Below are 27678 nucleotides of genomic sequence, written 5' to 3'. Positions count from 1 at the left end.
TTGTTTACTGTCAAAACTTAGCTAATATGCTTCACAATTCAATGATAATGTAATCACTTTTAAGGATAAGAAAAAAAAATATAAATTTTCAAATTCAGGGGGCATTTTGCACATAAGTGCAAAATGTTATATTGACTAACATAAGAATTTGACGGAGGGGGTAAATTGATTAACGTTGTGCAATTTCAGGTGGGTAATTGAAGTTTTGTTAATTTCAGGGGGATAATTGACGAAACTTACAATTTCAGGGGGCGTAATTGCCTATTTACTAAAATAAAAACCTAACAATAAAAAATTATTAGTTTTTTTTTTTTTACTTTGAAATAAATAAGTACGTGTTAAAATAGGATTAGTGTAAAATTGGCGGCAGCTAAAAAAAACAATAAATAACCACCACCAATGGTTCAACTTCAGTCTCATGAGTCATATCCTTAACATTTTCCTTTTCCTTTTATTCAGTGTAATGTAATGTCATCACTTTCCACTAGTATCTTTCAACGGAACTAAAAATCACAACCACCACTCACACCGTCGTCAACGCCATGGTTGCCGTCGCTATCTCCACCGTCACACTCACCGGTGCAAATCTTCACACCAGATTTCTTCATCCCTCTCGCTTTTCTTCTCATTCCAAACGCCTTTCTTCTACCATCAGGTCTTTTTCTGGTTAATTAATTATTTATTTAATGTTCAAAACTTGTTTAAGCTATACATACATGCATGTATTGAATTTGAATTATAATAATAATGTAGATGTCAAGCGGTTAACAGTGATAAGAAGAAACAAAGTAGCAGTAGTAGTCGAAATGTGTTTGACAACGCCAGCAATCTTTTAACAAACTTGTTAAGCGGCGGAAGTTTAGGGAATATGCCCATAGCTGAAGGTGCTGTCACCGATTTGTTTGATCGACCTCTCTTTTTCTCACTATATGATTGGTTCTTAGAGGTATTCGACCTTTTTCATTTGGATTTTGAATTTCAACTTACGGTCTGTTTGGTTGACTTATTTGAGTTTAGAAGAGCTTATGAAAACAACTTATGACATGTTGTTCATAACCTGTTTTAGCTTATTTTAATAAGCTCTCTAAGATAGCTTATAAAAACAGCTTATGCAAAAACAATTTAACTTCATTTTATCTTTAGAAATAGAATACATACCACAATTATGCTATAAGCTGCAAATTAAGCTATTTATCCAAATAGAGCTTATGAACACAACTTATACATAAGCATTTGTATGATAAGAGCTTATGCTAAAAGCGCTTAACTAAACTGTTTTTTCCAAAAGGGAAAATGTTATTATACTTGTATTATATGAATGTGGATTGTTTTCTTACATTGTTGAATTGGACAATTTTACTCTTTCTTGTTTTACTTTTGTTTTTCACTTTACTCAGTCTGTCTCACTTTTAGTTATCCTATGAGGATATTATTGAACGTGACAGCATGGCTCTGTGTATAAACTTGCGTTTGGTCCCAAAGCATTTGTCGTTGTATCTGATCCCATTGTTGCAAGACATATTCTGCGAGAAAATGCCTTTTCTTATGACAAGGTAAAATCTTACCCCTTGTTTTATTATTATATATCATGCCTGGTTCAATTGATTGTCTGAGAGGTTGTTTATGCTAACTTGATTAATCCTCTGATGATCTTTATTATTATGAGTATGAACCTGAAAAGAATAAAATGAAAAAGATTGGTATGTTATTTTGGCTTATCTGATAGCTTATTGGAACTCAAGTTTAGTGTACAGTAAATTTTCCTCCCATTAATCTATCCTCACATGAACCCGAAAATATTGAATGAATTCATTTCAAGAGTATGCTTCTACCATGGGTTTTGTCCTCAAAATCTGTCCAGCATCCTACAACAAAACTATAGCTTTCAATTTATCCTTTTACCACCTCCCTGCTTAAACCCTAATAGTGATTGAAATGACATCATGATTGGGATTTGGGAACATGTTCATCACTTAAGACCATGTACAATGGGAAATTTTTTTCAATAACCTTCAACACCCACTTTTTCAATTCCCAACACTCCACATCATTTTCTCTTTCTTAATTTAACACCCATTCAATTTTTACTACTCCAATAGTTTTCATTCAACACCCTACCTCACCACTTTTTATTTCTTATTCTTATTTAATTTTTGTTTTTATAATCACATAAAATTATAATTATCGATTATAATTAAATTAAAATAATACAAATATTTTTTTTTAAAAAACAATATTTTTTTTAAATAATTTATTTTTATTTTCTTAACTTAAAATGCAATACAAAAAACTAAGTACGCGACACACGAATAGCTTAAAATGCAAGACAACAAACAAGCACACAACACACACGTAATTTATTTAGTACGATACAAATGATCTTCAATTACGAAACATTCCAAACTTTGTCCATATGTGCTTCACTAGATCTGCTTGCAATGCGTGATGAACATTTGGATCACGCAACTCGGATCTAGCACGCACATGATTTGCAAAAGTGGGTAACACCTCGGTCGAGTATGGTTGCGGTGTACTAGATCCACTTCCCTCGGATTGCTCAAAATCGGTCCAACGTTGAGCATATGTATCTCGTTCATCCTCAACAATCATATTATGTAATATGATGCATGACCTCATGATGATACCCAAATCAGTTATGTCCCACAAGCGAGCTGGTTCACGGATGATTTTAAATCGAGCTTGAAGCACTCCAAAAGCACATTCGATGTCCTTCCGACATCCCTCTTGATGTTTTGCAAATAACTTATCGGGTTCACTTTGAGGAAGTCTAATTGATTTGACGAAAGTTGGATAAGAAGGGTAGATACCATCAGCTAGATAGTATGTCATATTATAGGGACGTTGATTCACAAAGAAATTCACCCTTGGAGTCTTTCCCTGTTCCACATCATCAAACACTGGTGACCGATCTAGAACGTTTATATCGTTTAACGTTCCCGGACATCCAAAAAAGGCATGCCAGATCCATAGATCATGAGATGCAACTGCTTCAAGAATAACTGTTGTGGTTCCCTTATCCCCCCTGGTAAATTGACCTTCCCATGCTTTAGGACAATTTTTCCACTCCCAGTGCATACAGTCAATACTCCCGATCATCCCTGGGAACCCCCGCATTTCACTAACATGTAGTATTCTTTGCAGGTCATCTTCGGTTGGTGCTCTCAAGTACACTTGCTCATACAGTCGTATGATTCCTTTGCAGAATCTAAGTAAGCACTCCAATGCTGTACTACTTCCTATTTTGATGTATTCATCGACCGCATCTGCTGCCACACCATATGCTAACATTCGCATTGCTGTGGTACATTTTGCTAATGGTGATATACCTTCTTTGTTGGTGGCATCAACTCGCTGGGTGAAGTAGTTATCACTACTTGAAAGGTCTCCAACGATTCGAAGGAAAACGTGTTTTTGCATCCGGAACCGACGACGAAACATTGCATCGTCATATGTAGGCTCATTGGCAAAGTAGTCGTCAATGAGTCTTTGGTTAGCTGCTGCATGATCTCTATTTAAATATTTTTTTTTACGAGATCCACTATCTTCCTCTAGTTTTTTTCGACGCTGAATAAATCGGTTGACGATATAAGTGTCTTCAGCATCACGTTTTTGGAAGTAGGCTTTCATATCAAAACCAAAAGGATCCATTGATAGTGTTTGGAAGTAGATATTGGAAGTAGATATGAATGCAATTTGAGAAAGGAAATAGTTTAAACAATATTCAAGTGGCAAATAGGTTTGGAAGTAGATATGAATGCTATTCAAGTCCCTATATATAAGCAAATAGTTAAAGCACGGGGAGTGAATTATTAAAGTGTTTGTTAAAACACGGGGAGTGAATTATTAAAGTGGATGTAACACTGACAAAATAGTATGCATAATTAAAGTTTTGTATGCATAGTAAAGCAATACCATGGGCTGTGAAAAAACTAGTGAGGAATACCATGGGCTGTGAAATTAAAGTTTGTGAAAAAAGTCACGGGACAAATATTATGCATAATTATTAAAGCAACATTGAGGACTAGACAACACTGACAATTATTTAAAGCAACATTGAGGACTAGACAACACTGACAATTATTTAAAGCAACATTGAGGACTAGTCAACACTGAATAAAATTGTCAGTGTTGTCTAGTCCCCAATGTTTACTTTAAATAATTGTCAGTGTTGTCTAGTCCTCAATGTTGCTTTAAATAATTGTCAGTGTTGTCTAGTCCTCAATGTTGCTTTAATAATTATGCATAATATTTGTCCCGTGACTTTTTTCACAAACTTTAATTTCACAGCCCATGGTATTCCTCACTAGTTTTTTCACAGCCCATGGTATTGCTTTACTATGCATACAAAACTTTAATTATGCATACTATTTTGTTAGTGTTACATCCACTTTAATAATTCACTCCCCGTCCTTTAACAAACACTAATAATTCACTCCCCGTGCTTTAACTATTTGCTTATATATAGGGACTTGAATAGCATTCATATCTACTTCCAAACCTATTTGCCACTTGAATATTGTTTAAACTATTTCCTTTCTCAAATTGCATTCATATCTACTTCCAATATCTACTTCCAAACACTATCAATGGATCCTTTTGGTTTTGATATGAAAGTCTACTTCCAAAAACGTGATGCTGAAGACACTTATATCGTCAACCGATTTATTCAGCGTCGAAAAAAACTAGAGGAAGGTAGTGGATCAGGTAGTGGATCTCGTAAAAAAAAATATTTAAATAGAGATCATGCAGCAGTTAACCAAAGACTCATTGACGACTACTTTGCCAATGAGCCTACATATGACGATGCAATGTTTCGTCGTCGGTTCCGGATGCAAAAACATGTTTTCCTTCGAATCGTTGGAGACCTTTCAAGTAGTGATAACTACTTCACCCAGCGAGTTGATGCCACCAACAAAGAAGGTATATCACCATTAGCAAAATGTACCACATCAATGCGAATGTTAGCATATGGTGTGGCAGCAGATGCGGTCGATGAATACATCAAAATAGGAAGTAGTACAACATTGGAGTGCTTACTTAGATTCTGCAAAGGAATCATACGACTGTATGAGCAAGTGTACTTGAGAGTACCAACCGAAGATGACCTGCAAAGAATACTACATGTTAGTGAAATGCGGGGGTTCCCAGGGATGATCGGGAGTATTGACTGTATGCACTGGGAGTGGAAAAATTGTCCTAAAGCATGGGAAGGTCAATTTACCAGGGGGATAAGGGAACCACCACAGTTATTCTTGAAGCAGTTGCATCTCATGATCTATGGATCTGACATGCCTTTTTTGGATGTCTGGGAACGTTGAACGATATAAACGTTCTAGATCGGTCACCAGTGTTTGATGATGTGGAACAGGGAAAGACTCCAAGGGTGAATTTCTTTGTGAATCAACGTCCCTATAATATGGCATACTATCTAGCTGATGGTATCTACCCTTCTTATCAAACTTTCGTCAAATCAATTAGACTTCCTCAAAGTGAACCCGATAAGTTATTTGCAAAACATCAAGAGGGATGTCGGAAGGACATCGAACGTGCTTTTGGAGTGCTTCAAGCTCGATTTAAAATCATCCGTGAACCAGCTCGCTTGTGGGACATAACCGATTTGGGTATCATCATGAGGTCATGCATCATATTACATAATATGATTGTTGAGGATGAACGAGATACATATGCTCAACGTTGGACCGATTTTGAGCAATCCGAGGGAAGTGGATCTAGTACACCGCAACCATACTCGACCGAGGTGTTACCCACTTTTGCAAATCATGTGCGTGCTAGATCCGAGTTGCGTGATCCAAATGTTCATCACGCATTGCAAGCAGATCTAGTGAAGCACATATGGACAAAGTTTGGAATGTTTCGTAATTGAAGATCATTTGTATCGTACTAAATAAATTACGTGTGTTTTGTGTGCTTGTTTGTTGTCTTGCATTTTAAGCTATTCGTGTGTCGCGTGCTTAGTTTCTTGTATTGCATTTTAAGTTAAGAAAATAAAAAAAATTATTTAAAAAAAATATTGTTTTTTTAAAAAAAATTATTTGTATTATTTTAATTTAATTATAATCGATAATATAATTTTATGTGATTATAAAAACAAAAATTAAATAAGAATAAGAAATAAAAAGTGGTGGGGTAGGGTGTTGAATGAAAACTATTGGAGTAGTAAAAATTGAATGGGTGTTGAATTAAGAGAGAGAAAATGATGTGGAGTGATGGGAATTGAAAAAGTGGGTGTTGAAGGTTATTGAATTTTTTTTTCCATTGTACATGGTCTTATGGATTTACAGGCTAATTGTTCATTTGGCCAAACTAGGTAGGTCAGGGATGCGCATTATAACAGTAAAAGCTAGGGTACTATCTTTTTGGAAAAATTAAGTAAATAAACATCTGTAGTAAATCCTGCAGTGGGAAAAGGCTTCTATCTTTTTTCTGTTATTTCTACTGTAGCTGTAGTAAGTCCTGCCAAAGTGGGTGCAAAACTTTGAAAAACCTGAAATTTTTGACCAGAAGCTATCCATTAAATTGTGGCCAAATGTAAAGCATGTGCTTCCCTTGGATTACATGAGCTTGAATTTGACACTTTGGTTTTCTTGTGAATTGACGTGCCTGCGTTATTCATTTAGTTTCTAACTTTCTATTTTGTACTTCACTTTCAAATCATTTTTTTTTTTTGCTTGTGCTTGTTAATTGAAAAACTAGGGAGTACTCGCTGATATCCTTGAACCAATTATGGGAAAAGGACTCATTCCTGCGGACCTTGAGACATGGAAGCAAAGGAGAAGAGGTGTGCAAACTTGATCTCTATTATCTTTCTGTCATTTCCCCCCTTTTATTCTCCTTCACTCCATATCTGATATTTTGTTAGATTTAGAAGTTATATTCTCTACCAATAAAGTTTTTGGGGGTAGAGAAATCTTAAGTGAACTTCAGCACTATCTTCTTTTTGCTGGAGTTTGGTTATCTACCTTTAGAGTAATTCCTAAATAGTTATCTTTCTCCACATATATTGAACATGCTTGCTTTTGTAGATCATGGCAGGTTTCTACCCACGGACTTTTCAACTCTCAGATTTGCATAGGATAGGGATTCTTTTTAGAGCTTATGTATCTTCTCTTTTGTTTTTACCCTGTTATCTTCATAGCTTATTGAGGATTTGTGATCCTCCATTTTCTTTTGCTTCTTTTCTCCTTTAATTAGATGCCTTTTATAGAAGAAAAAAAATGTAAAGAAGAAAGTAGAATACCTTTTACTCCAAATCTAATGATACATCCATAAACCTTCTGATGCTTGTGTTCTAGCCAATGGAAGGTCTCTAATGTCAACCCTTCAAACTGCCCAAGATATTTCCCTACTAGAACTCATCTTATATACCATAAAGTTACTGATGTCTATGAGAAAATATGTTATAATAATATCTCAAAGTGTTTTTCCATGTAGATGCCCAACAACTGCAACCAGTCAAATGCATGTCCTCGCTGATATGCTACTCCCTCCATTCCTTTTCTTTTGATGTTTTAGGTGATTGCACAAATATTAAGGAATCATTAAATTATAGGAATAATCGTATGGTTTATACTAAAATACCCTTACTTACTCCTTGATTTTTTTTTTCTCAAAATTCTAATCTCCTTAATTATTGAAACTCACCACACAAATTGCATTTATTATTTAAATTTCCAATTTTCAAAGTGTGTTTTTCAACAAGGGTAAAATTGGATAAAAAGTATTAAAAATTCTAAAACATCAAAAGTTTTGGAATAAAGTTTAAGCTCTAAAACATCAAAAGAAAAGGAATGGAGGGAGTATTTATTATCATTCTCAAATCTATCTAATCTTTCCAACTCATGTGGACTGCAATAACGAACTTGTTAAATTAACACTGATAATCTTTTAGATTTACGAGTCTGAAGAACTTTCAAATCATCGGTGTTTTCTATAGGTTGCATTTCTTGGGAACTGTCAAGAGTTTATATGAATGTAACAGACCAGATGTAGGTATTCATTACAAAGAAATAGCAATAATAGTCAATTACAAGGATCAGAATCAATCAAAAAACAACAAAGGCCCAAATTTTACTCAATGAATGGATGACCTCTCCCTATCTCTCCCTTTGCTGTTACTTTGCTTCTAATGTTTTCCTCTTCCACCACATCTGCATGGCGTTGACACTTGCCTCCCCAAATCCCTCTTTTGTCCCGTACTGATAATTTCCATGTGATCTATCTTCGAAATTCTGGCAATAACCTTCTTTTCTTATTTAACTTGGTATTCATAAAATTTGCAGTGATTGCTCCGGGTTTCCATACCTCATACTTGGAAGCTATGGTAAAACTATTCACTTCCTGTTCAGAAAGAACAGTATTAAAGATCGATAAGCTTCTTGAAGGAGAGGGGTATAGTGGGCAGAAGTCAATCGAATTGGACCTTGAGGCAGAATTTTCAAATTTGGCGCTTGATATTATTGGGCTAGGTGTGTTCAACTATGACTTTGGTTCTGTCACCAATGAATCTCCCGTTATTAAGGTTTGACTAAAGGATTGTGCATTTCAAATGATACTGATGTTGTATTAATGTGTGTTGCTAGCATTTCTCTTCTTATAAATTCAAGTATACGTGCCATATTAGTATGTTATCCAAAAGCTCAATCTTTTGTATGCCTAGTGCTCAGAGATATTTTCTGGGAATAATTATGTCATTATGTGGGTAAGAATAAAAGCTCTTCATCATTAATATGTAAAAAATCATCTAATTCTTATAAGCTTTTCATATTGTCCGTAATAAACTGCATGAACATGAGAGTCAAAATTTTATAACATTGAGAATATGCTTTTCAAAACAACAATTTTTTATCTGTTACCATATGTTAAGAGAGTTAATGAAGCTGAACCCTCTACTGTTAAATCTGTTACAGGCAGTGTATGGCACACTTTTTGAAGCTGAACATAGGTCCACTTTCTATATTCCATATTGGAAATTTCCATTAGCAAGGTGGATAGTACCCAGGCAAAGGAAGTTTCAGGATGACCTTAAGGTCATTAATACTTGTCTCGATGGACTTATCAGAAATGCAAAAGAGAGTAGGGAGGTGAGATAATACTTCGACTTTTTCATTGGTGATTACGAGTCATTGCAGGAATTGGTATCTTTGTTTGATTGTTACTTTGTGTTGACTGTACATGACATGGTCTTGATTATACTTTTCTTTGCAGGAAACAGATGTTGAGAAACTGCAGCAAAGGGATTACTCAAATTTGAAGGTAATTTTTTTTTTTATCTTTTATGGATCTTACACCAAGGGATAATGTTAAGCTCTCAGGATGACTCCATGAAAACTAGGAGTTTGATACATTCCATACTGTTTACTAAGATGGAAGCTTACAGGATGCAAGTCTTCTGCGCTTTCTAGTTGATATGCGGGGAGTTGATGTTGATGATCGTCAGGTATAACTCTTCCTGATTTATCATTCTTCCAAAGGAACCAGTCTGGTTGAAATTTCGGTTGCTTTAGATAGGCAAAAATGCTTGTTTGGAGTTTAGACAATATCTATCTTTTCAGGTAGCTTTTCAAATTAGGGTTTGTTTACTTCTTTCCTTCTCTTGACAGTTGAGGGATGATTTAATGACAATGCTTATTGCTGGTCATGAAACGACGGCTGCAGTTCTTACATGGGCAGTTTTCCTGCTAGCTCAAGTATGTTAATCAAATATACCTGAACATGACTGCTCATGACAGGCAGATTTGTGGCATTGGTTGCCATGTTTTCTTTTCATGATTTTCTCTGTGTAACACCATCTTAATGCTTACCAATTTCTCTACTGCAGAATCCTGACAAAATGAAGAAGGCTCAAGCAGAGGTAGATTCGGTGTTGGGTACGGGGAGGCCAACTTTTGAATTGCTTAAAAAGTTGCAGTAGGTTCCCATTTCATATTACCTATTATATTCACTGGTACCTCAGTACCTGTTTGATGGCTATTATTTGATTCAGAAAGATTAAATAAATTTATGATGCATTAACAATAATTTTATTTTCCAAGTAAAAGGGGGCAAAATATACCTCATCTTCTTGAAAAACAGACATTACAACAAGTGGTTAATTCCAATTAGTTTTTCATAATGTGAACTTTATAGTCAGTCAGTTTTTCTGGAATAGTGTGGTTTGTCATGATGAGGGTTGGTGTTGGGCTTCTAATGTTTTTATATAACATTACTGTTAGATGATAATGAAATATCTTGATATTATTTGGAGTGTCTTATCTTAAGGTATCTTATATTATCTCTTAGGATTAGTTTCCATATTTATTGGTTATTATTATCATTTTTTTTCCTTTTATTTGATTAGAATTATGAGTTAAAGTTAGCTTATAAAACCATAACCATTATACAACAATTACATTGAGTCCACTGTACCAAGTAATCATCAAAGCCACTACTATAAAACAGCTATGTTAATGTCCATTGCTTGCACCCAGGTACATCAGGTTAATTGTTGTGGAGGCTCTACGATTATATCCACAACCACCTCTGCTGATTAGACGTTCACTCAAATCTGATGTTTTACCAGGTATCGATTTCTACAGAATACTCAACAAAGATGGAATTGAAACACATTTTATTATTGTTATTGTTATTTACTTAAAAATATTGATTAGTAAAATTAATTAAGGGTGTAGAATCCTAATGATCAATACCCTACATGAACTTAATGAAACTCAGAGTGGATCAACTGTTTTGATTGAACATGCATTACTCATGCTTTGCCGATGTAGCACACCCAACATGGATTAAAAGTCTTATACACGAACAGGACAGATTATAATACAGAATCAAAATTGAGATAGTGGAATTAAATCAGAGTGAAAATACGTACGGTGCAGAATATCAGAACTCTTCCAAACATGGGGAAGTAAGAAAAAATAAAAGGAAAAAAAAGAAGGAAAATGATCAGTTCCAAAGAACAAAACAGCTCCAATGCGTGCATATGGACAAGGAGAGAGCAACGCCTTTCTTACCAACTGAAATTGATTTAGAGGGGTCAACAACACAAGCATATTCCAGGAGAACATAAGTAGAAAGAAATCTCTGTATAAGACAATCTGGCGTTCCACTCTTGGTGAATGCACTCCACTCTAGGTGGAAGATTAGAACTCAAATCATGGTGGATTGGTTGGACAGATCTAATGTTCTCCAAACAGAATCTACCATGGTAAAAGAGGAGCTGGCTTAGCTATTTGAATCAGAGCTACTGTTGAGGTGGTACGTGAACAAACATCAAGAGGGGGAGCTTCATAAAGCGTGTGCATCTGTAACAAATCACTAGTGTTACTCATTCCTATTTATTATTCCATCTTAAACACAAGCCCTAACCTTATACGGAGGTTTAGCTTTCCAAAAAATGGCTGTCAAAGCTGAGATTGAAATAAGAATTCAGTAATGAAAGAATTGAAGGGGCCGGTTTCTTAGTATTGGAGAACTGAAAGGAATCATGAATTCCTTGAAAAGAATCAAGGTTGAAGGTGATAAAGATGGGTAAAAAGATCCAAAACTGAATGAGGTTCCTTAGAATGAAGTCAAATAGTTAATATATTTAAAAAATGAATTTACTCAACTTTAAGGTGCATCATTTTAATTCTTTTTCTTTAGTTATAAGATGCATTATCATGATTCAGATTTCAAAAGTTATGGATTCAATCGATGAATGAGGTCAAATAGATTTATTTTGTCCGATATCTTGCACATCATCTTCAAGCTGTATGAGGTTATTTCCACTTATTAGGAGGCATCTAGGAGTTTTTTGTAGCTGAGATTTTTAAACTACTATTTCTTTCTTTATTGAATGTTAGTTATCTTTCTTTATTGAATTATCTAAGGATTTGTACCACTTCTCCAGGAGGGCATAAAGGTGACAAAGATGGTTATACAATTCCTGCCGGGACTGATGTCTTCATTTCTGTGAGTACAAACATCTGTGACACCTTGTTTCATAGCAAGGGAGTGGATATCACAAATCCATGTATTTTATGATTAGTTTCGTTCAATGTTTTACACGAACATGACGGGGTCCCCTTCTGCACATCAATCACACTTTAACTTACAGTTTCAACCAAGAGTGTCACTGTGGGAAATCCCCACCGTTTTGTTGCATTTTTCTCGTGCATGAGTGACATTTGTAGGTAATCCTTTCAAGTTTAGGTGTGGACCATTGCCTTGGAATCCCATGCATGTCATTGATATCATGATAGTATTGGAGTAACCAATCCTTACTGCCATTTTTTCAACCAAGAGTGTCACTGTGGGAAATCCCCACCGTTTTGTTGCATTTTTCTCGTGCATGAGTGACATTTGTAGGTAATCCTTTCAAGTTTAGGTGTGGACCATTGCCTTGGAATCCCATGCATGTCATTGATATCATGATAGTATTGGAGTAACCAATCCTTACTGCCATTTTTGTTTCCAAAATATTAGTGTAGTACTTATATATTGGTTCAACACTACTACATATCCCTTGATGTCTGTGTGGCTGCTCAAATTAAATATTCATGTATCCAGGTATATAATCTCCATCGATCTCCATATTTTTGGGACCGCCCTGATGACTTTGAGCCTGAGAGATTCCTAGTTGAAAACAAGAATGAAGAAATTGAAGGGTGGGCTGGTTTTGATCCATCTCGAAGTCCTGGGGCATTGTATCCAAACGAGGTTTCTTCGTACTCCTTTTTTTTTTCTTCTCTCTTTTCTTCTTCTCCCAGCAGGATAGAACTCCTCTAAGCAAAAGAGTTATCAAAAATTTATTTCAATCATTATAATTTATAACTCCTTTGTTTTTTTCGTTTAAAATGAAATTTCAATTAGATATGTCAAAATTTCTTTATTTTTGGCTTGTGTGATTCATTTTAAAGAACATTGACAAGTTGTTTTTCCTTATAATCAGATTATATCGGATTTTGCATTCTTGCCTTTTGGCGGCGGTCCACGGAAATGTGTTGGGGATCAATTTGCTCTCATGGAGTCCACTGTAGCACTGACTATGCTGCTTCAAAATTTCGACGTGGAATTGAAGGGGACCCCTGAATCGGTTGAACTAGTTACCGGAGCAACTATCCATACCAAAAATGGATTGTGGTGTAATTTGAGGAAGAGATCTTGTTCACATTGACATACTGATTTGAACATGATTTTGAATGATAGTATTCATGTAATAGCCTACAAAGACTGCTGATGTACATTATTATCATCTTTTCTAACATAGCCTACATAGGTAGTAATACAAAGAACATAACCACACAAAAAATTAAATATACCAGAACACACAAAATAAGACACAAGACTATAATAATTTTTTTAAAAAACTATACTAACGCCATCAATTCAGTCTTAAACTATCACCATCTCTCTAATTTAGTGCCTAAACTATAATATTAACTATTGAGAGATAGTCGAGCTCTTGTAGCACTAAATTGAATACCATCAATTTTTAGTCCCTAAACTATCACCATCACTCTAATTTAGTATCCAAACTATGTAAATTTAAGTAATCCGCAAAGCATTTGAAATCCTTATGTATTTGACAATCCTTTGATCTCGTCCTCAACTTCTTTACTAAATTGACGGATTTTATATAGTTTAAGAACTATTTAGTATATTTACCTATTTTATGGACTAAATTGGAGAGGAACATTGCACTATATAAGTAGGAGCTGGGGTTTCAACCAAAATTTCTCATTTATTTATTTTAAAAGGTGAATTTCTTGTCAATAGATTACTTGACCGAAAAATTGGAGACAAAGCTTGATAATTTAAGGAATATATTGATGGTTTTTTTTTTTTTTTGAACAAAAATATATTGATGGTTATTCGCAACACTCTTTATTCGGAAAGCTTTATAAAATAGTTAATTCATGCAAATTGGTCACATACTAGTCGTAGAAAAGGCAAAACAAATGCACCTAAACTCCTAAAGTAAATAAGGTGACTTGGCATTGAAACCAGGACACATGGATGCCTCGTTATACTTACATATTTTTAATTATTTTTTTTAATCGTTTCAATATTTTAAAAAGTGAACACAATGGTATGTATAGAGTTTGATTGAGTGTGTTCCCTTCTAATGGCTAATCATTCAATGTCATATCAAACACCGTGCCTAACCAAAATTCAAGGTAATTAAAAAATTTAAAAGTAAATTAAAAACAAAAAATCCCCTATTAGTAAAAAAAATCTTCTTACTTTAAAAGCTTGTAAAGTTTAGCTATAACTAAACCCTAATCACACTCCTTAATTCCCTCCTTAATCAACTAATCCTAGCTTCCACACTAAGCTTTTACACGTGTAACAACACCAACAATATTCTTAGGAAAAAAAACAACTAACCCTAGCTTCCTTTGGAAGCTGTTATGCGTTTATTTAATGCCAGACCCACACTTGCCTTGGTAACTGTTTGTATTCTCATTTTGAAATTTTAATTCCCTCTCCCTATAATTAAATCGTATCTTCTATCAATGAGTCTTCTCTCAACCTTGGTTCTCTATATATACTCACTCATGGTACTGTTTCATTCACTTTTAACCCTAAATCAAAAAAACATTACATCTGCTCATCATTTCAATGGCCTTTCCTGAGTTCCAAAGCTTGCTTGCATTGCATTGCTTGAAGGGTATAGTATCCTTACTGTTTAATCTTGGTTAACACCTTTTGTTGTTGTATTCTATTTTCGTTGTATGCATTAATTAACTTTTATGCTGTATATTTTCATGAACAGCTCCTTTGGATCCAAACCCAGCAACTGACCTGGACAAACTCGTGAATGATTTGCGCCTGCAGTACAGGACCATATGCGTTGAGTTCCATGCCCATGAAGTGAGTCCATCATGTAGTTCGGTTTGGTTGTTAAATAGCACGTATTCATTTGTACATGACTGTTTGATTTATTTTTGACAGGGTGCTGTTATGCTTCCAAAGTTGTTTTCTTACGATTTCGGTGACCAGATTGGAAGCTATGTTACTTTTGTTGATCCTAATAACAACCAGTTCGAGGTTCTAACCGAGAAGATTAATGGTTGCATTTTTCTGACTACAGGGTTCAGTGCCATCCGTGATTTCTATGACCTAACTTGGGGGGGGGATGGGTCATGATGGTGTTTACGGGATTAGGGCAATTTGGGATTAACCTTATCAGTAGGATTGGCCGTATCGTTGATCCTCCCCATTTCTCACCGCCAATGTTGTTTGAAATAGAGAAAAAAATGGATCCACATTTTGTATTCCAGGGTGTACCAGTCTCCACTGAAATCTTATCATTTCGTCATGATGAGAAGAATTTCCAGCTTTATTATGAGAAAGAACTGACTAAGAAAGATGTTGAATCTGGTTTTTTGGTATAGTTTTTATCTTTATATTTTTTCATCTTGCAGAGGTTTATTATAATGCCAAAGCCACTATCTAATATGCATGTTTGTGTTTTTTTTTTTTTCCAGAAGCTATTCTATCAAGGTTTCTGTCAATTGACTTTGGGTAAGAAGTCTACTTCTGTGTTGCTTATTGATGACTGCGGTAACAAGTGGAACTGCATCACCATATATGGTACACGTCCATATAACCATCTCAAGATCGGAGGAGGATGGAAACGTATGGTGGATGCACGCAGGATTAAAGTTGGTACCAACATCAAGATTGGGGCTCCATATGCAGGAAATAACGACAAGATCTACTTGATTGTGAAACGCCCACAAGTTATGAATTGAGTCATGGAGATTTGTAGGATGGGGATTTTGTCTTTTGTTATGATGTGCTACTGTCTTTGTATTTAGGTATTCTAATGGGTTGTCCCAATTTTTGTATGGTTTATGGGACAGTTTTTATGTTGCAAGGCAGTAGCTATTAGAGAATTGGCTATCTTTTATATTTAGTGCGTTTCAATTCCAACAATTATGTAATGTGGCATTTTAAAATCTATCTATTATATTTGGTCTATTGCTGAATCCATATTATTATGCAGTTCTCTAATTCAAGGTTACATCATTTATTTCTTATTGTGGCCTTCAACAATATTTGGATATGAAGTAGTATTTTTCAAATTTAATAAATATTCAGCGAAAATTATGAATTGGAAGTATAAGAGATATGGCAAAGACATTTTAAAGTAGTATTGTTCAATTTAAATATGTATGCATCGAAAATATGGCAAGGACGTATATTCACAAGTGGATAACCATCTTTTTAATGTCATTTATTTAATTTAATAAAAAAATGGCCACATTGGAACGTCAAAATAACCTACCAAGATATTTTGCTCAAAAAAAAAAAAAAACTACCAAGATATTGTACCGTTCAAATTTTGCTACATTATGAAGAATCTACTTCAAGAATTAAGTAATTGCCTCAACTTCAAATTATAATGATAATAATATTTTGGTGATACATTTATATTATTTTAATGAGTTTGGATTAATTTTTTTATGCTTTATGAATAGTCAAAGCTCTTAATATTTTTTTTTATGCTTTTTATGCTTCTTAATTTTTGTATGGTTTATGGGACAGTTTTTATGTTGTAAGGCAGTAGCTATTAGAGAATTGGCTGTCTTTTATATTTAGTGCGTTTCAATTCCAACAATTATGTAATGTGGCATTTTAAAATCTATCTATTATGTTTGGTCTATTGCTGAATCCATATTAATATGCAGTTCTTTTTTTTGAGGGATTATTATTATGCAGTTCTCTAATTCAAGGTTACATCATTTATTTCTTATTGTGCCCTTCAACAATATTTGGATATGAAGTAGTATTTTTCAAATTTAATAAATATTCGGGGAAAATTATGAATTGGAAGTATAAGAGATATGGCAAAGACATTTTAAAGTAGTATTGTTCAATTTATATATGTATGCATCGAAAATATGGCAAGGACGTATACTCATTTATTTGGGTATTCTTCCATTTCCATTGTCATTATTAAAGACATTTTTTTTTCACAAGTGGATAACCATCTTTTTAATGTCATTTATTTATTTAATAAAAAAATGGCCACATTGGAACGTCAAAATAACCTACCAAGATATTTTGATCAACAAAAAAAAAAAAAAAACTACCAAGATATTGTACCGTTCAAATTTTGCTACATTATGAAGAACCTACTTCAAGAATTAAGTAATTGCATCAACTTCAAATTATAATGATAATAATATTTTGGTGATACATTTATATTATTTTAATGAGATTGGATTAATTTTTTTTATGCTTTATGAATAGTCAAAGCTCTTAATATTTATCTGCACATGATAAAAAATGCTTGATACGTATTTACAACCTTATATTATGTATGGATAATTATTTATTAAGATACATATGTATTTTTTAGTTACAAATCTTGCTGAGTGTGGAGAAGCTGAATAGTCTCAATTAACAAAATATGGAATAAATGTCAAGTGATTTTACATGGTTCAACTACATAGAGAATATCAGTTTTTTAGTATGGATAGATGTGTGGATTGGATGGTGTGTAGCATGCCTCAATAATTACTGTGTTAAATGGTGTTAGTAACTGTTAAACATTGAGAATGTTAACAGTCATGCGTGAAGAGCTAAAAAGATTTACGGGAAACCACAATAAAAATTAATTTTCACTGTGAAATTTTTGTGAAACAAATAAACGATTATATATTGGATTTGATTCCAGGCGAAGCAAAAATGTATCTGAGTTAAGATTCGCCGTTAGCAACAAAGCCGAATGGCGATGCAATTGATGTTGTCCTCACTCCTGAATTTCTCAACACAATTAATACACCTGGTCTTCCAAATCACAAACTCAAGTTAAAGGTTGGTGTTCCAGTGATGTTGTTAAGGAATACAGATCAAAGATCAGGATTATGCAATGGCACAAGACTAATCATAACTAGAATGGGTAAATTTGTGCCTGAAGGAAAGGTCATATTTCGAAGCAATATATGCAAGAAATTTTTTTATACCAAGATTATCTCTTACTCCTTCTGATGTCATGATACCTTTCAAATTTCAACGGAGACAGTTTTCGATAGTTGTTTCTTTCGCAATGACTATTAACAAAAGTCAAGAACAATCTCTGATGAAAGTTGAGATATATTTGCCAAGTCATGTGTTCTCACATGGTCAGTTATATGTTGCAATATCAAGAGTTACCTCAAGAGATGGATTGAAGATGCTTACAATGGATGAAAATGTTCAAGATGCCAATGTGACTTCAAATGTAGTATATCCAAAAGTATTTCGTAATGTAAGATAAGTTGTGCTAAAAATCAATGATTTTTGTACGATATTTTGATTTATTGCATTCCAATGGTAGCAACAAATTATATTACTAAAGCCACCATTATGCGACTAATATTTATCGTAATTGGAATTTTATAAAATATTACTTACATATTGATTCAGTTATAACCAATTAATATAGGAAGAGACTAATAATCGTAACTTCAAACGCGCATGTGTAAGCTGGTAGGACCCGTGCGGAGCACGGGTCGATGGTCTAGTAAATATATAAATTCACCAAGTTAACAACCACTAACCCTCCCTCCAATTTGTTTCAATTTATAAACCACTAGCACTCCCTGATCAGTTTTTCAGTTAAATAAACGCGCCATCAGAACTTCACTTGAATCACATTGCATTCTATTCTAACCCCTTTTCTTCTTCTTCTTCTTCTTCTTCTTCTTAACTCAGCCATGGAAAACGCGAGTATCATAACAACAATATCTATTATTCTTCTACTATCTTTCATCCTCTTATGCAGTCCCTCAATTGCACAACCAACACCACAACCACAACCACAACCACAACCTCCTATTCCTCCTTCTCCTCCACCTCTAGCTCCTGCATTCTTCGTCATCGGTGACTCCTCCGTTGATTCCGGTACCAACAATTTTCTTGCTACCTTTGCTCGCGCCGATCGTCCTCCTTATGGCAGAGACTTTGACACTCATCAACCCACTGGAAGATTCTCCAATGGCAGAATTCCCGTCGATTTTCTTGGTAATCAACAAAACATTACAACTCTATTTTACAATCTTTTTTTTTCTTCTTCTTATTATTGATAGATACATTACATGCAATTTACTTGACGTGTTGAAAAAAGAAGTGATATTTTTGATAGTTAATAATTTCAAGATTAATTTTTAGAGATTCTTTTTAAAAAAGCAAAGCTACTTTGTGTTTCTTTACTAGAATAAAAATCACTTTTTTATAATCTGTTTTCAAAAAGTGATTATCCAGAGAAGCTATTAAAAACTGCTTCACATTTGAAGCAGTTTTTAGATTCTTTTTTTTTTTACTTCTAAAAGTGATTATTTTGTGGTTGATTTGCATTAGCTTTGCGTCTTGGACTTCCTTTTGTGCCAAGTTATCTTGGGCAGAGAGGGAATGTAGAGGATATGATTCATGGTGTCAATTATGCTTCTGCTGGTGCAGGAATTATTGTCTCAAGTGGCTCTGAATTGGTAATTTTCTGTTTTCTTTCTTTTTTTGTATAGTGAATAGTTTGTTTCAAAACAATTTAATATGAGTTTAAGGTATTGCTTGGATAAACAACTTAATTAAGGGTTTATAGCATAAACAATTATCATATATTATAAGTGCTAATGTGTAAGTTATTTGTTTAATAATTTTTTTAATGAAGTTACAGTGTTTTCATTAACTGTCTTGAAGGGCTTATGAAAAACAACTTATGGACATGTCATAAGTTGTTTCAATAAGCTCTCCCAAATAGGACCCATTTGGATCGACTTATTTGAGTTTATCTACTAGCATAAATACTTGTGGGACTTTTGTGAGAACTTATGGAAATATCTTACGATATGTCCATAAGCTGTTTTTGCTTTTTCCCATAAGTTCTCCAAGATAGCTTATAATGAAACAATTTGATATTATTTACTTTTTGTTATAAAAACAGTTAGACAGAAGCACTTATATGATACACGTTTATGCTATAAGGACTTAATTGAATTGTTTATCCAAACATGACAATAGTCTCACAAGTGCTTATGCCAATAATTAGCTAAAATAAGTGAATCTCTAAATGGACAAATTGTAATGAATTATTGCTGCAAGCAGGGTCAGCATATCTCCTTAACTCAGCAGGTTCAACAATTTACCGACACATTTCAGCAGTTTATATTCAGTATGGGAGAGGATTCTGCAAGGACTCTCATATCCAATTCCATTGTTTATATCTCTATTGGAATCAATGACTACATTCATTACTATTTGCTCAATGCATCCAATGTCAATAATTTGTTCCTTCCATGGCACTTCAACCAGTTTTTAGCATCTTCACTCACACGAGAAATACAGGTAAAATACACCTAAACTTTCATTTTATTTATTTATACATGATTAAATAGGTAGGACACTGTAAATCTTTATTCATATGAATATGATCATGTGAAATTTTATGAGTCTAAATCTATCAACCAAAAACTTTATTGGTTGCATACAGAAACTGAAGGGGTTAAATTGAATCCTGATATATTAACCTTGATGATGCAGAACTTGTACAACTTAAATGTTAGGAAAATGGTGGTCATGGGACTTGCCCCTATTGGTTGTGCTCCTCGCTACATGTGGGAGTACGGTATTCAGAATGGAGAATGTGTTGAACCGATAAATGACATGGCCATTGAGTTTAACTTTCTCATGAGATACTTTGTTGAAAAGCTTGCTGAGGAGCTCCCTGATGCCAATATCATCTTCTGTGATGTGTATGAAGGTTCAATGGATATTTTAAAGAATCACGATCAATATGGTATTAGTATTTCTGTATTTGTGTTTTTTTTTCCAGCCCTCAATCTATTAGGCAACTGTAGTAGCTTCATTGTCATATCTTACTCTGCTTTGTGTTCCTTGATTAGGCTTTAACGTCACGTCCGAGGCTTGCTGTGGATTCGGGAAGTACAAGGGTTGGCTCATGTGCTTATCACCCGAAATGGCATGCAGTAATGCATCCAACTATATCTGGTGGGACCAGTTCCATCCAACTGATACAGTGAATGGAATTTTGGCAGCCAATATATGGAATGGTGAGCACACTAAAATGTGCTATCCTATGCACTTACAGGACATGGTAACTCAGAAGGCAAACTGATACTGTTTGATGTTAGTTTACCACATTTTGTTCAGAATTAGTTTGTAGTGGACCCAAAGGCTCTACTCATAGGTGCCAAGTTTTTCTGCATCTATTGATGATTAGAACTATGTATATACATCTTTAAAAAAAAAAAACTATGTATATATCAGGCTGTACAATGATATATCTTCTATTTGTGCAAAAATTGATACTTACTCCAAAGAAATTATTTTCCCATATAACAGATGGACTCACTTTTGATGCACTGATATTTTCACCTTTATGTACATTTGGTAGCTGTAGAGGCAACTTTATTTATGTCCATGGCCATGCTTCCTTCACATTTTCTTATTGATTTTTTTTTTCCTGCTATGATTACAAGTTTTCCTGAATGTTACAATCCAGAAACTCAAAATTTTGGCAACACTTTACTTAACTACAAATCAAATTTTGGATTAACATTCTCTTAAGAACCAGAGGGTGAAGAGCAAAAACCGTGCAACACTTCGTATCAACAATGCTCCGTCCCATCAATTGTCTTCACGTCGGGTCTCTACCCCCAATTAAACCACCGTGTCAATATGGTTTATGATAGAACATTACGACTTAATGTGATCCATGCAGCCAACCCCGCTTAGTGGGATAAAGCTTTCGTTGTTGTTATTGTTGTTGTTGTTTGCAACTTACAAGATCAGAGATCCTTGAGTTGTTCGTAGAAGTGAGAATTTTTTGCAGCATCCTGGTTCTTAAGAGAATGTTAATCCAAAATTTGATTTGTAGTTAAGTAAAGTGTTGCTAAAATTTAATCATGATTCTCAAACTTCGGATATCCTAGGTTAAAAGTCCATTCAATGAATGTTTGGTTCCATTTTGAAGAGGGCAAAATTGATTTTGAATGTGTAGAATTGATTCTGACATGTTTGGTTGCGTCGGGTAGAATTAATTTTGCCTCTTGATTTTCACCCCTAAATTTTTACACAAGTTTATAATTGAAGCTGAGATTTTTAGTTTTTGATTATATAATTGATTTCTACACACAAATTTATAGTTTAACCCACTTTCGCATAAATGTACTCAAACACAAATAACTTTACCTTCAACAACTCACTTTTAATCAAAATCAATTTTACAAATTTAATTAACTCAAAATCTATTATTGGAACCAAAGAAAGTCAAATCAGCTAGGTCAAGGATGCCTTGTAATTGTGGAAGCTAATGCACTATCTTTTCTTTTTTAAAAAAGTAAATAAACAACGGAAGTAAATCCTGCAGTGGGAAAAGGATTCTGTCCTTTTTGTTTTGTAATTTCTAGTTTAACTGTAGTAAGTCCTGCCAAAGTGAATGCAAAACTCTGTGAAACAAGAATTTTTTGACCAGAAGCTATCCATTAAATTGTAGCCAAAAGCCAAGTGTAATGCATGTGCTTTTCTTGGATTATATAAGTTTGATGCTTTGGTTTCTTGCAAATTGATGTGCATGTGTCATACATTTAGTTCCTAACTTTTTTTTTATTATTAAAAAAAATCAGTTTCTTTTTTATGCTATCATTTCCTAAGAAATTTTTTATGCTATCATTTCCTAAGAAAGTATGTGATGTTCCATAAAAAAGACAATCGATCAATTTTGTCCAAAAAAAATAACGATAGAGAGGACAGGAATACATGATATAGGAAAATAATAACACTGCATCAAAATTAAGTTTTTTTAATTTTTTTTTAAAACATGTCTAAGTTGTACCAATTATAAAATAATATAAGGGGTTCCCGTGAGCATAAATAAGTTGACAGAGGCAATACATTGTTGTAAGTAAAGGCTGAAGTTCAAACTTCGGACGTCTTTTGTTCATCTTAAACGGTGAATTCTATCTACTATACTACTTGATAAAATATAGGGACTAAAAACGTAGGGATTAAAAATGAAATTATGAATATTTATAGGAACCATTTACTTAATTAACCCAAAAAACAAATATAAAAATGTTATTTTAAAATTTTGTATTCAATAAGTTGAAAGTTTTAACTTGTCAAAAAAAAAAGTTGAAAGTTTTAAATTATTATTCTCAATACATTTTTTATTCTTTTTTTTAACTCCTTACCAGTTTATTTTGAACGCATGTTAGCATGGCTATCAACTGTGTAGCATAAACTTATTACTTCATATGTTCTAAAATAATTGAGATATTTGATTAATTTACACATATTAAGAAAAGTGTAAGTGAAAGAAATAGACAAATGATTTTAAATGTTCTGTATTGATGTATTCACCATTATTTTAAATGCAAATTGAAATATATTAAATTGGGAGTTATGAAATTAATACTTTCCCGGTCCTATTTATAAGAGAAATTTGGGTCAAAAAAAGTTAATCTATCTGACTCAATTTTACATGAATTTTTGTTGACCAAATTTTTTCTTATAAATAGGACCAGAAGGAGTATCAGTTAAAGTTTATAATTAAAAAATAATAATTAATTTACATTGAAAAGTAAAATGCTTCATTTATTTAAAGACAATATCTTTTTACAAATGACTTAATTAATTTGTGAAGGAGAGAGTAACTGTGATGCGTGATCCGACTAAGACATCTGACATGACACTGACACGTCGACATCGCTAATATAAAAAACATAGGACACTAACATCGCTAATATAAAAAATATAAATTAAGAACCAAAATACATACATATGTATCTAACTTGAGCAATTTATTTCTTTAAAAAAAGTTCTTTAACAAGGTACAATTGTATTAGGCATTTGTTTATGCACCTACTACTGAAAAATTTAAATGCGTTGTAATCAACTTTAATGTCTATAACCTCTCGTTGATCAACATTTTTCAAACATCTTTAACTCTTGAATCCATTGTGTGTGAAAGCTAAGAAATAAGTCTAGATATTTGTATGAGTTGTCTGACACGCCTCATATAAGTGTTGTATAGGTGTCGGACATCAGTCCAAGGAGTATCGAAGTGAAGAAGAAAACAACTTATTTAGGACACTTGTTTGACACGTATCGTACGAATGTCATAAGAGTATCTAACACTGACGCGTATCGGACACCGCGACACGCCTAATTTTAGAGGCGTCCGTGCTTCATAGGAGAGTAATATTGATAAATTTTTATCACACTAAATTTTTCCGTCGTTTTTCTCAATTTTTAAACTTGATCAAGAATACAAGAGAGAATTAAAAGACTTGGATACCATACAAGTTTGTAATTAGAAGTCAACAATAGAGTTATCTAATGTTATCACACGGCACCTAACCAGGCCAGCATGTTATTTGGGTTTGGTAATTTCCCAAAAGAATTGGCAATTCCTAAGAAAAATGGAAGGTAGTAGTTGAGGTATTCTCAAGTGCCACCTAAGAATCCACAAATAGAGATAAACGTACAATCTACTTTTGTAGTTTTCCTTAACATCCTTGTCTGTTTGTCTTAATAGAAAGAAAGATAATACCAATTGTATGGTCATTGCTTTTGAAAATAAAAACAAAACAAATTTTTGGAAGCATTTTGGTACTACCTTTCTTGCCATTCTTTCTCACACTCTCCCCCACTAAGAAACAAAACCAAGGGCAATGTTTGTCTTTGCTAAGGCATGTTTGGACTCTAGCTAAAGTAGAGAATATTAAAAACTCCAAGGCCAGCCTGATTCCCTATCCACCTCATGTAAAGACAAAAGAAAACATCTTCATTGGAAGTTTTTGTTAGAAAAGAAACAAACAAAAGTTTCTTAGAGAGAGAAAAGACAGTTTTATAGACATAAAGACAGAAACAACCTAGAGTCACACTCTCACCAATTCCATACTCCACTCACTAATTACATACAACAAAACAATAAAGACAAAATGGACCCTTCAAAACATTGTCACAACTTCAACTTAGCTATGATATGATCAATTCAATTCCTTCAAATTGAAATTAATCAACAACAACTTCAGTCCAAACATTGATTTCCTCTCCCACATCAAACACACCAAAACCACCCCATTATTCTTCCAATAACCAAGTTTTCTTCTTTCCATGGGGATTCATCTTCTTTCTTCTTCAATTTCAAAACCCATCAAGGATTAAGCTTTTCCTTCTTCCGTTTCTTAATTCCTCTAATGTACTTTTTCTAGGGTTCCTCAATAACTTTCCCCTGAATCAGTGGAAATTCTTCTTTTACTATTGTCAATTTCTTTATTTAACCTGTCTCAACTCTACTTTCCGTGTAGGATCTGCTGAAGTTGACTCTAAAATCATCTTAATTTCTTTGTATTTTCATTGCAAAGTGTGAGATTTTGATATATTTAGAGCCTCAAAAGCTTGTTTTTTTTTTGTTTGATTCAAAATAAAATTTATCACTTTTTCTCTTCCTATCTACTTGGCAATCAAACCCTTTTCTTGATTATTCCAAAATCCTAAGATTAAGATTGTTGTAACTTGTTACATGGAATGGAATCTATGTTACAAGAAGAAGGGTCTTCATCAGTAACTTGTTCACCTCTACAGTTATTTTCCATGATGTCAGTTTCACCTAGCATAGGAGGAATAGGATCACCTTATCCATGGCTTAGTAGAGAATTGAAATCTGAGGAAAGGGGTTTGTATTTGATCCATTTGTTAATCACTTGTGCAAATCATGTAGCTTCTGGTAGTCTTGAAAGTGCAAACACAACACTTGAACAGATTTCACAGCTTGCAACTCCTGATGGAGACACTATGCAGAGAATTGCTGCTTATTTCACTGAAGCACTTGCTGATAGGATACTTAAAACTTGGCCTGGACTCCATAGAGCCTTAAATTCCACAAGAATTATTATGCTTTCTGAAGAAATTATGGTTCAGAAGTTTTTCTTTGAGCTTTTCCCTTTCTTGAAGGTGGCATATATTTTGACAAATCAAGCTATTGTTGAATCTATGGAAGGTGAGAAAATGGTTCATATTATTGATCTTAATGCTGCTGAACCTGCACAATGGATTGCTCTTTTACAAGTTTTGAGTGCAAGACCTGAAGGTCCTCCTCATTTGAGAATCACAGGGATTCATCAGCAGAAAGAGGTTTTGGAGCAAATGGGCCATAAGCTTTCTGAAGAAGCTGAGAAATTAGATATACCATTCCAATTCAACCCTGTTCTTAGCAAGCTAGAAAATCTTGATTTCGACAAACTTCGTGTGAAAACCGGCGAGGCGCTTGCAATTAGTTCTATTCTGCAGTTACATTCCCTTTTGGCCTTGGATGATGAATCATCCTCAAGGAGAAAAACTCCTATTATGTCAAGAAACTCAAATGGACTTCACCTGCAAAAAGCCATGTTTATGAACCAAAACACATCATTAGGTGATTTACTTGAAAAAGATATGGTTAATGGCTATAGTCCAAGTCCCGATTCAACATCATCATCGTCGCCAGCATCTTCATCTGCTTCAATGAATGTGGAGAGTTTTCTCAATGCTTTATGGAGTTTGTCACCAAAAGTCATGGTTGTAACCGAACAGGACTCGAATCACAACGGTTCAACATTGATGGAGAGGCTGCTTGAAGCCCTATATTCTTATGCAGCATTGTTTGATTGTTTGGAGTCAACTGTATCAAGAACATCCCTAGAGAGATTAAAGGTTGAGAAGATGCTGTTTGGTGAGGAAATCAAGAACATAATTGCTTGTGAAGGAGCTGAAAGAAAGGAAAGACATGAAAAACTTGATAAATGGTTTATGAGACTTGATTCGTGTGGATTTGGTAATGTGCCTTTAAGCTATTATGGTATGTTGCAGGCAAGAAGGTTTCTACAGAGTTATGGTTGTGAGGGATATAGAATGAGAGAAGAAAATGGTTGTGTAGTAACTTGCTGGCAAGATAGGTCTTTGTTTTCAACAACAGCTTGGAGAGCTAGGAAGTAATTAAGACTAATTTTCAAGCCAGAAGAAAAAGAAGGGAATATTAGAAAGAAGAAAAATATGATATGAAGTGAAGAAATGATGGGTAGAGTTTTGAGGGTTTTAATTTTTCTTTTTGTTTTTGTTTGTTTGAATGAATGAGTTTACCAATATGGTAATGAGTATTCATGATTGTCAATTTAGAGATACTTTTATTTTCCTACTTGACTGCTACTCATTTTGTTCTTCATGAACTCCTATACTCTAACCTGTATGGTACTCGAATGTATATGAGCTATTTTTTTCATTTTACTTTACTTGCTCAATGTAATCATTTATCTTGGAATGCAAACTATATGCAGTCACCTCTCTTTTTCTCTCCACCTGCATTGTTTTCCTATTTTTCTGGACAAAATAAATCAACAATAGTGATTGTGAATCCAACAAATTCAACAACTCACATTAGAGTGACAAGAACTAGATGTTCCATTGGAATGACAACTAGATGTTCCATTAAAGACACCCAGTTATTTACCTTAAAAAAGTGAATTTCTGGAAATTACTGGACGGATCGATAAAGTAGTTAATGAAAAACGACCAGGAATCATTATTGTTTGAGAGAATATTATTTTTATCCTTCACTTATTTTCTGTTACCACATTATCCTTGTAAGGTAAGTGTTTTTCTAGTTCATCA

The 27678-nt window shown here is 33.9% G+C and overlaps 5 protein-coding genes across 5 annotated transcripts; all 5 read left to right on the top strand.

Annotated features, from left to right (window-relative positions):
- The first annotated feature begins 412 nt into the window (after positions 1-412).
- On the top strand, positions 413-13280 carry CYP97B3 (cytochrome P450, family 97, subfamily B, polypeptide 3). The gene is made up of 14 exons (XM_085712396.1): positions 413-655; positions 754-946; positions 1446-1553; positions 6736-6820; positions 8322-8560; positions 8949-9122; positions 9247-9294; positions 9419-9478; positions 9642-9728; positions 9860-9948; positions 10509-10600; positions 11927-11988; positions 12586-12735; positions 12968-13280. The coding sequence occupies exons 1-14, from the start codon at positions 543-545 to the stop codon at positions 13190-13192; spliced, it is 1725 nt and encodes a 574-aa protein (XP_085568522.1). The 5' UTR covers positions 413-542; the 3' UTR covers positions 13193-13280.
- Positions 13281-14640: 1360 nt separating this feature from the next.
- Positions 14641-15168, top strand: LOC146919151 (uncharacterized). The gene is made up of 3 exons (XM_085710608.1): positions 14641-14689; positions 14795-14892; positions 14974-15168. Exons 1-3 carry the CDS (start codon positions 14641-14643, stop codon positions 15166-15168), a joined length of 342 nt encoding a protein of 113 aa, XP_085566734.1.
- LOC146919150 (uncharacterized) lies at positions 15168-15776 on the top strand. The gene is made up of 2 exons (XM_085710607.1): positions 15168-15410; positions 15510-15776. The coding sequence occupies exons 1-2, from the start codon at positions 15168-15170 to the stop codon at positions 15774-15776; spliced, it is 510 nt and encodes a 169-aa protein (XP_085566733.1).
- Positions 15777-18536: 2760 nt separating this feature from the next.
- Positions 18537-21389, top strand: LOC146919149 (SGNH hydrolase-type esterase superfamily protein). The gene is made up of 5 exons (XM_085712397.1): positions 18537-19035; positions 19372-19499; positions 20113-20352; positions 20548-20803; positions 20910-21389. Exons 1-5 carry the CDS (start codon positions 18729-18731, stop codon positions 21140-21142), a joined length of 1164 nt encoding a protein of 387 aa, XP_085568523.1. The 5' UTR covers positions 18537-18728; the 3' UTR covers positions 21143-21389.
- Positions 21390-24786: 3397 nt separating this feature from the next.
- On the top strand, positions 24787-27365 carry LOC146919148 (scarecrow-like protein 3). Its single transcript, XM_085712379.1, has one exon. The coding sequence runs from the start codon at positions 25561-25563 to the stop codon at positions 27004-27006; it is 1446 nt and encodes a 481-aa protein (XP_085568505.1). The 5' UTR covers positions 24787-25560; the 3' UTR covers positions 27007-27365.
- The last annotated feature ends 313 nt before the right edge of the window (positions 27366-27678 follow it).

The sequence above is a fragment of the Medicago sativa genome, chromosome 5 (assembly GCF_051527215.1).
Source record: "Medicago sativa cultivar Bolivia chromosome 5, Bolivia_mono, whole genome shotgun sequence".
NCBI lineage: Eukaryota > Viridiplantae > Streptophyta > Magnoliopsida > Fabales > Fabaceae > Medicago > Medicago sativa.
Note: the sequence above shows the minus strand (reverse complement) of the source record. Positions and strands in the feature narration are given on the sequence as shown.